General features: G+C 35.4%; 1 protein-coding gene across 2 annotated transcripts in view; it reads left to right on the top strand.

Annotated features, from left to right (window-relative positions):
- Positions 1-10,145, top strand: part of LOC103456930 (uncharacterized) — a 39,219-nt gene that overhangs the window by 3 nt on the left and 29,071 nt on the right. For both annotated transcript variants that reach the window (XM_081601572.1, XM_081601571.1), the window contains exons 1-4: positions 1-205; positions 3,462-3,559; positions 5,507-5,832; positions 9,039-9,297. The exon at positions 1-205 is cut by the window's left edge and continues 3 nt beyond it. In XM_081601572.1, coding sequence (XP_081457698.1) covers positions 3,466-3,559; positions 5,507-5,832; positions 9,039-9,297 — 679 coding nt within the window. In that variant the 5' untranslated portion in view covers positions 1-205; positions 3,462-3,465. The remainder of the gene's footprint in view (positions 206-3,461; positions 3,560-5,506; positions 5,833-9,038; positions 9,298-10,145) is intronic.

The following is a 10,145-nucleotide window of genomic DNA, read 5'->3' as shown; positions in this document are numbered from 1 at the left end:
TCTCTCTCTCTCTCGTTGCTCAGACGCAGGTGGATCCTGGACTGAGAAACTCAGGAGAACCGTGGAGCGTGTGAAACTGGGATTCATCGCAGACGGATGAAGACGGGGAAGATGGAGAGACGTGTGCGAACCGGAGAAAAGAGGTCAAGTCCTCCTCCGTAGGGGTCAAAGGTCAACTCATAGACAACCAGACAAACACCATCAGGTAAGAAGTTTTTAAAATTTGAAAACTTTTTCATATGTAGGTGGAAAATTTAGAAGAAAGTAAATTATTTTAGATTATTAAGCATTACACTGCAAAAACATAAAATCTGACCAGGTATTTTTAGTCTAGTTTATTTGTACACTTGAAATAAGACAAAAGTAACTTTATAGCAACATATAGGAGTCAGTAATTCCTTAATATTAATAAAAAAATAGGAGTATAGCAATATAAGTGAAATAATCTGCCAGTAAAACATACTTTTTCATAAATATTAATGAATTGGCTCGTATATCCAGCTGAAAAGTTATTTGTAGGTCAGTTTTGTCTTTGCAGTAGAAAATAGACGGAAATACTTGATAAAATATGTTTTTCAGGGCAGGTTATCTTAAATACTTAATATTTCGCTGTGACATTAAAGCAAAAAGAAAATAAATCTCTGCGTCTGCAGGGGAATTTTGACCAAATGAGAATAACATTTATCTGATGTCCAAAGATTTAATTTAAACACAATACAGAGCTACAAAACCAAAAATATCCTTCAAGTCTCTAAGATCCAGCCAACAAACTTTATCCTGAATATTATTTATTGCATGTATTTATAGATTAGCCTTTCAACACTTCAAAATGTTGAGATTTAGTGTTGGGAATTATAAAAATATGGTAAAATGTGACGTATCTTTTCATCTGCACCAAACTTTGTGCAGAAAGTAAATCACTGCTGCCGACCTCCTAAATAATCTGGATTTATTCAGCCATGAAAATAACTTCAACTCTGACCTGAAAGGTTTGTACCTGATGAACTGTATCATAGAGCTAGAACCCATAGAACCTAAAATGGGTGAGAAATTTGGTCCAATTGAGATCCTAGACTAGTTGCACGATTTAAAAAATAATTTTTTCCTGATGCCTTTTTGCCCCAAACAAGAAGCTCATTTAGTACCGAGTCCTGAAAAAACATACAATCAGAATACAGATATCTAAAGCACATCTATGGAAACAGATTTAAAGTATTTTACTCTAATGGTGCCACAATAAAGTTACTTTGTGTCGTATTATTCTTTGCAGGTGCTCCGTCTGCGCTGGTGAAAATCCACTAAATCTATAGAAGCAGATGTAAAGTATTTGGTGACATTTTATTTGAGGGGTTAAAATGGACATAACATTGATATGAAGATGAAGGAGGCGACAAAAATGCTTTCAACTGTTGTTATGAAGTGTCATTCATTAAATAATGACATTTTTAATGCCAAGTTCCTTTAAAATTTTAATTAAAAGTCCATTAAAAATGTACATTTTGCCTTATTTGGTGAATAATGAAACTTTTGATGCCAAGTTAACTTTTAATTATTTGGTAATAATGAATGCAAAGTTACTTTAAAGTTACTTTATGTCACATTATTCAATGCAGGTGCTCTGTCTGCGCTGGTGAAAATCCACTCACAAAGTGCAAAGTTTAATTCCCAGAATTTAATCGATTTTATCAGATTGAACATTTTGAATTGCATTGAATCCTGTGTTTACATAACAGGCAGCTACGTTCTGCACTACACAAAAACAGACGTGTGTCTAAAAGAAAATGAACATTTTAAATATTTGTTCACTAAAACGCTCTTCATTTTCCAATGTCATGGCAAAATCCCAGTTTCTGTTTTAATATAATCATTAAAAACCTGAAAGTAAATCAGAGTCACAGAAATAATTTATCACCAGACACTCATTCTAAATTTGGTTCTTTATGTGTTTTTATAGAGAATATGATAATTATTTTGGCAAACGTTTTAATTCTTCTATAAACCTGTAAAGAGTTGAAAAGTTTTTTTTCTAAAACATCTCGTCTTCAAATCACAACAATTAGCCGTGTTAGCATGCTAATTAGCATGTTCTGTTTGCTCAGGGTGTTGAGAAATATAATTTAAATAGTTTATATCTTAATTAAAGTACTTTTACTCTAGCATAAAAATAAAAACTTTTACTCTAATGTTGTTTAATTTGGATTTGTGTAAAATACAAACACAAAGTAGTTTTAGGTTGTGAAAAGAAAGGACAACAATGCACATTTCTGGTGATAATAAATTAACTTTTTTATTGCTGAGAGGTCAGCTAAATAATTAAAAGTGTGTGCAAATTGGATTTTTATTAGTAAATTAATGTGAAAAACTATTAATAATATTAATTACAACAATAGATTCGTTTTTCTTGGTTCATCCCTTAAAATTCAGATAAATAATTCTTGGTTTTAATGTGACAGAAAGTAATTTAAATGTATATAAATTATAACTTCTAGCAATTTAGTTTTATTTGTGTAGTTAAAATATATCAAAATATACCAAGTTTAACCTGAAACTCAGTCAGATCGTTCATAAGGCATGGCCGATTAAAAGTTATCAAAGTTCTGCGTTTTTGTGACTGCTAAAGGGCGGGTTCCAGGGGTCAAAGTTTGTAATAATTTTTTTTTATTTGGAATTGTTGGCATTACTTTGGTAACTTTTAAATCTTCATGTTAATTTATTAAATTAAGAACACAAAGGTGGAAATGTTTTATGCTTGTCAAATATAACAACAGAAAGTTTTAAAAATAGCTTTTTGATCACTTCCTGAACTTGTAAGATCAGATTTAGATAACTTATTTTTCATCTAAGCTGTAGGAAATAAATAGTTTTTGTTTTGTTTATATTTTTGCTAGAAATAAACAATCAAGTTGGAACTGCGTCCAAACAAAACAAACAACCAAGGGGGGGAAAAAAAGGTTTTGGAGCTTAGAAATGTAATAATAATTATTTTTTCAAGCCACATTTCATTTCCACATTAAAACAAACATGGTTCAACATTTTGAATAACTAGAATCCAGATAAAAGCGTCGCATGAAAGTGTGACCTGAGATGCGTAGCAGCCCGACTGTACTGGAAACAATAAGTGGTCTTTGAAAGGTGTGAATATCATGAGGTGTAACCCAACTCCCCGGCGTCCTCCCCTCCCCGGCCCTCAAGTCAAGAACCTCTTTCACACAAAAGCGTGGATAATATTCAATCGTTTCATCTTTCAAGCTGTAAAAAAGGCTCCCACAGCTCCGAGCATTTATAGAAACACCGATTACAATGGAGGAAGAGCCTAAAAAGAGGAAGCTGCTGAGCAAACGGTTCCAGCTATGCAAAAACAACAAAAACGTGACCATTGATCTGAATTTGATTAAATAACTGAGAGTTAAAGGAGGGAAGAAATGTGAAAAGTTGGAAATATCATGTTGTAATGTTTCCAGGAGGATGTTTGGCCTTTTCTTTGAAGCAACATGGAGACGGCGGCTTCGTTTCCATCAAGTCATCTTCTTTTTCCTGGCAGCAGCCGCTCCACCCACAGGTGAGCAAAAGTTTATGTACAATTAATAAAACACCTGGGAAAAAGTTTAACCTGCATTAATATTTGCATATTGGAATATTTACAAAATTATGCAAATCTGTCTCTTCCACAGAAAGTTCTCCTGATCTATGCAAAGCACTTTTATTTTCGTAGCAACTGGCAAAACAACACTTGCTTGGTGTTTGAAAGCAAATAAGGCTGATTCACAGTGATCCAAATATAATCTTTTTATGACAGTCTGAACAACACGGATCGGATGTTTTTGATTCCGACCCAGACAACTTGGATTTCAGGTTATAAATCCGATACGCATCGGCTCTTTTATGCGATTTGAATCTAATCGCATCACCCGACCGAAACGTCACTGATACTCAACACACGTCACTGTTGTGGTTCTGATCCGCTCACGCGGGAAGAAAAACAACTAACATGGCGGACGATAATGAGGACTGAGCTGTTAGTGAGCTGGTTCCGGTCGGACAACAACTTTCAAATCACAAGATAAGCTCCACCATTAGCATCCACATTTACTTCCGCAAACACTGAGAACTTCTTCTTCTTCTTCTTCTTCTTGTTTTTTTATGGCGGTTGGCAAAACACTAAGCACGCGCCTTATGTGTGACGTTAGTTTTTACTGCGCATGCGGGACATTTTAAGGTAGCCTGTAGTTCACACTGGAGATCAAGTCGCAAATATTGTTTTACGGATTGTTTAAGAACTACGCAAAAACAATCCGATTTCACAGAAAAACGGATCTGAGTGTGAACGTAGCGGAGACTCCTGAACTTATCCCTCATCATTGTCTGACAGGGTTCTTTGTTGCCATGGACACAAAACAGCATCCCTTCATCAGCGCACCAATTGACAATTGTCCATTCAGCGTCATTAATTTGAATTGACATGGACCTATTGAGAAAAACATAAAGAGTTACTGTGTTCGATGTGCTCTTCCTTTTAAATTTTGGCATCAGGCGGTGTTTGCATAGATGGCTCCCATGAACTCAGTAGGAAAAGTAGCTTTCTAGCTGTGGCTCAGATGACCAGGAGTTTAATAAAAATAAAAACAAAAGCAGCTTTTTACGCACAATCTGAAGTTCAATCAGAGAAAACGTCCAGTTAGAATTACCAACATTATTTCTATTGGCGAATTGCCACAGTATGGGAGCAGGAATGTTTCAGTGATTTATTTATTTACTTCTCCAAATTCTTCTTGGCCTTTGGTGGCGATGCCTTTAAACTGCTTGGGTCAGATGTTTTGGGTTTCGTTCCACAAGCTTCACACTGTAGTTGTCAGGAATTTTGGCCCATTTCTCCAGACAGAACTGGAGGAACTGGGTTAGATTTGTAGGCCAAGTCGCTCACACAAACGTCTACCCACACATTCTCTGAGATCTGGACTTTGTGACGGCCAAACGTTGATTTTGTTGCCCTTTAGCCACTTGGTAACCACTTTAGCATTGCTTGGGGTTATTGGAGGGGCCATTTTGACATCTGATGATGTCCCAGATGTCTAAAGTTAGCTAAAATGTAGCATGTGGAGTATCACTATCATGTTGACCAATATTGACTTACTCCATGCAGTATTGTAAACATGCCTATTATTGGAAGAATTAGCTGAAATGCTCATTTTAGCTATCAGGCTAGCATTAGCATGAGTGCTATCACCAGCATGTAATGACTGACTCTTATATATTTTTTTGTGATTATAAGCTAGAAAGTTTGGTAGCTATGGAGTAACAAATAGTAATGCCATTTATGTTTTTGCAAGGTGGGTTGAGAGCAGACAAAAAGTGAAACTTTAACTAGACCTGTATCGCTTTTCTATTTTCACAAGCTTGGATAATAACTTTAGTTGCTACGATCAGCCCAATCTAACCCCAATCTTTTATTTTAGCACTTACCATGTCTATTAAAATCCATAATTTTCCATTAATTCTGTCTTTTTAGTGGACGGATATTTCCTGGGAGACATTAAGGCAGTAGTAAATGGCTGTGAAGACCACTGGGCCCTTCGGGACAGGATCTCCATCCCCAGCCTTTCCCAGATGACTGTATGTGTGAATATTCGCCTGGTTGCCCCTGGACCCTGGGTGGCCTTTTCTTACGGCTCAGTCCGGACACCAAACCCCAATTTAGCTCTTGAAGGGGACGACAAAGCAATTTATGGATGGTTACTCCAAGTCCAGCACCGGTTTCCGTTCAAGATGTCCCTGATGACGTGGCACAGGGTGTGTCTAAGGAGGGACATAATGAGAAATGTCTTCAGCCTGGAGGTAACACTGAGTAAAATACGATTAGACTCTTTTAGTTTTATTTTGAAAGTTACCATTTTTACTCACCCAGTATGAGTTCTCCCTGTTTGTTCCTCTTTAGCATAAAGAGTTAGCATAACTAGCTACAGCTTGTTAACAAAGCAGAAACTCAAAAAAAAGTAACTAAAACTAAAACAATGACTCATGGAGCTATATGGTCTCTCTATTGATTAAGATTGAAACATAAAAGAGGAAAAAAAATAAGTAAAAAGCTGAAACGTCTTGCTTCATGTGATGCTAGTGTTAGCACAGCTAGCGGCTAAAGCTAGCTTGACACGTAGGAGTATAAAACTAGTATTATATGCTTTAAAAATTAATGAAATCCTGTTTTTTAACCCATTTTGGTTTGAGGTAGATTTATGTGCTCTTGTGTTTTATTCTTTTGTAATTAGAATAAAACAATAATTAATTATGGAGGGAAAATATCAAATAGGTGCTGAAGTTAAACTGCGTGCCAACAGTAACACTTGTCACTATCGTTTACTCTTGCTGCTATATGATATGGGCGGTTTAAAACCAGGACAGTAAAATAAGGAGACTGTACATACAAGCAGACTGGAGGTAGAACTGAACCTACGTAGGCAGTGACCTACAAATCTGGTGATTACATTACAGTCTTTACATATTCACTAAAACCTGCAGCTTTCTTTAAATGTATTATGTAACGATTTAATTCAGATTTAAAGAAATATTTTCGTTTTACATAATGCTTTTTAAGGCTGTTTATGTAATATTAATATTTTTGCGTGAGAAACAGTGAAGTACTATTGATCAATACCACTATCAAATAACAATGTACTATATTTGAAAGCAACAATGAAACAATAAAGATCTTGAAACTGTATAAGTATCAGACCCATAAACGTATATTTAAGCTAATAGGTGTCAGTTCACTGGAAAAACACAAAATATTACCAAGTATTTTTGGTCCAGTATTTCTTAGTACACTTGAAATAAGAGAAAACGTGCCTACATGTAACTTTTAAGATGTATTTTAAGTCAATAATTCCTTAATATTGATTAAAAATTACTTGTTTCATTGGCAGATTATTTGATTTACAACTTGGGAGAAATATCCTGTTAAAAGTGAAATAATCATTGTTGATAATAAAAATGTAGATTTTAAGCAATATTAAGAAATTATTGATTTAAAACAAGCTCATATTTCTTACTGAAAAGTTATTTTTAAGTTGGTCTTATTTCAAGTGCACCAAGTTACTTGCACTAACTAGAAACTAGGCCAAAAGATTTTGTGTTTTTGCAGTGTTTGCTAACAAACTGAGTGCTAACAACTGGTGAAATAAGTGTTTGAGTAATTGGCAAAAAAGTAAGACTTTATGAAAGGTCAAAAAACAAGATTAGCAAAACAGTTTTAGCCTGGCAGGCTAACTAGCTTAAACCTCTGCATTATTACATCCAACCTAGCTGCTAGCTTACAGGTGCTAACAAGTTGTGGGAAGACATGTGGCTTACTATATTTCAACTTTACATAATACTAAAATGTGCTAGCAGCTCAATCCACTGTAGCATTTAGCTTTGGTAAATTTGACAAACATGGATTTAGCTACAACAGCAACCTGATCTTACAGGAAAAACTTAGAGAAGAGCATAATTTTGAGGTGTAACAAATCCTGGTGCCATGGAAATATTTCATTTCACACACTTTCCTTTTTAAAGTAATATGTAAGGGATACCAGTCAAGGTATCCCTTACATACAACTGGAGGACTCTCATTTAAAATTTTACTGCTTTGAAGATTCAGACAATGAATCTTTAGCAACAATTGGCTAACAAAACATTCAGGGGTTTATCTAAAATAAGTTTGAGAGTGCCCTAAAATGGTTCCTCCATTATCCAAATAATTTAAAGAAATCCTGGTATGTTCTTTAGATCTTATGTCAACAGATTTTGATAGAAAGGTGGATAATCATTTGCAAGATAACAGTTTCTGTCTTTTTTCCAAAGGTTTTGGGGAATTCATGCAAAGAAACTAAAACCACCCAATAGTTATATTTCCACATATTGATAAAATCAATAGGTACAGTGGCCCAGAAGGGTAAACAAAGTTCAAAATTCATAACAGCAAAGGTCACAACGCAACAACAAAAAGCCAAAAAGGAAGTTATGCTAGCATAATTTCCACTTTAGTATAGTTGTGGCTTTTGTTGTAAGTTACAGAAGTTAAGCTAGCGAGTTTATCATAACTTCTCTTTTAGCATAATTTCCATTTTAACATTACTGTACTTCCATTTAAGCTTTTGTTGATGTGTTCTGACCTTTTCAATTCAACTAAGCTTATTTATTCACATGTCAACTCAAGATACTTTAGAAAAAAAAATCGTCATTACAGTTCAATCATACAGTTTTAACAAAACATACTTATGAAGTTTTGTGTGTTTTGTGGATTTGATACAGTTTTGTATCCTGCACTTCCCGTATCTGCGCCCTCTGTCCACCCCGCTTTTTTCAACTGCTTAATCCGTTGCTAACATGTCGTAACGTGTTTTTCCGAGCCGCCTTTAAACGCAGCATGAGCCCTAAAATGTGTGACGCAGCTGCGCAGGTGTGTGTTAGAATCATGGCAGCAAAAGGCAAAGAAAATGTCACCGTTTTCTCACTCAAACTAACTGTTGATGGTTGATTAATGCCGTTGGATGCAGGTAATGTTAGCTAAATGATGACTAGCCAATGCCGATATTAGCTAGTCATCTAGCTAACAGTAGCCTATTCTTGCTAGCAAGCATTCAGCTAAGTTAGCAAGAATAGCTTAGCTGAATGCTAAGCTATTCTTATTCTTGCTAAGATTAGGCCTATCCTTAGCAAGAATAGCCTATTCTTGCTAAGAATAGCTTAGCAAGAATAGGCTATTCTTGCTAGGCTGTTAGCTATCCACCAAAGTGGGTAGTACTCGTTACATTTACTTGAGTAACATTTTGGGGAAAAAAATGCTTATTAGAGTGGCTTTAGTGCTTTTTTACTTGAGTAATATTATTATTTCTTCTCTTATTTGAGTAGATTTATTTATAGACTTCAGAGATTGGAAACATTAGATTTCTGCAACGTATGAGCTAATGTTCATTTAATTTTAGCACAGTAATATTGATTAATTGATAATAGCATTTTCCTGAAGATCAAACCTACCAGCTGCATCTGTCTAAATGCTCCAGGTTGATCAGGTCGTGGTAGCAGAGAGGACGGTCATCGCTCAGGCCATCCCTCCGTCTGGGTCCCTCTGGCTGGGCTGCCATCAGAGAAACCGGTCACCTGGAGTTGCCGTGGGAAAGGTGGAGCTGTACCTTTTCCGCATGTGGGCAGACCTGGGTGAACACAGGTCCTGCGAGGACGGGACTGTGACTGGCTGGGATGCAGACTACTGGGATGTTTCCAGTCCCAACGCCAAAGAAACGGACCATTCTCTTCCATGTGGTGAGAAAACCAGGCATATTTATTAACTTTCGCTTGCATGACCGATTCTTCTTACTAATGTTTGAACTGCATTTGTAACTGAAAGCAGGATATTTTCTAGATTAACTCATCTTACATGAATGTAATAGATGTTTTAGTTTAAATAAGGCATCAATGTAGGGAGCATTTAATTTAGCTACAGCTAAGTTCTTCGTCTTTCTTCTAATCCCGTTCAAACTTTAAGATTTAAAAATAAAAAATAAATACCGTATCAAAATGATAGAATATTAAAACATACCAAATAACACAAAATTTAAGGCTCAGTTGATTTATTACAACAACTAAACTCATGTTTTTAGTTCCAGATGTAAAAGCAGCGACTTCAAATCTACGTTTTTCAAACGAACACCAAATGCATTAATTATTAAATGAAAAACAAAACAAACATTTTGTAAAGTATGCATAAATACAATAAGTGTTAGCTAAACATGACATTTAAAATGAGTGTGAAGCATTTTATTCTCCAATCAGTTGCTAGTAAAAAACAGCGCTAGCTAATTTGGAGTTAGCTAATTTTGAGGAAAGACAGGACAAAAATAACAGATGCAACTAAAACTGTATTAATTTAATATTCATAATGGACCTCACTTTTTATCTTAAGTTATCATGAAGAGCATTTTTAGTAACCCAGCATGAGTTATCTCTGTTTGTTCCTCTTTATATGCCATTGTTAGCATGTTAGCTTGGTACAGCTGGCTAGAAAAGAGAGAAACTAAAAAGAGTAATTTCAGTAAAAGTACAAGTAACTCCTGGAACTGTGTCTGGTCTCTCTACTGGTAAAGATTGTGAAAAAGTAAGTAACAGCTGAA

Source organism: Poecilia reticulata, chromosome 20 (genome assembly GCF_904066995.2).
Source record: "Poecilia reticulata chromosome 20, P_reticulata-male-v2, whole genome shotgun sequence".
NCBI classification, from domain to species: Eukaryota; Metazoa; Chordata; class Actinopteri; order Cyprinodontiformes; family Poeciliidae; genus Poecilia; species Poecilia reticulata.
The sequence above is the reverse complement of the archived record's forward strand: the minus strand, read 5'-3'. Positions and strand labels throughout refer to the sequence as shown.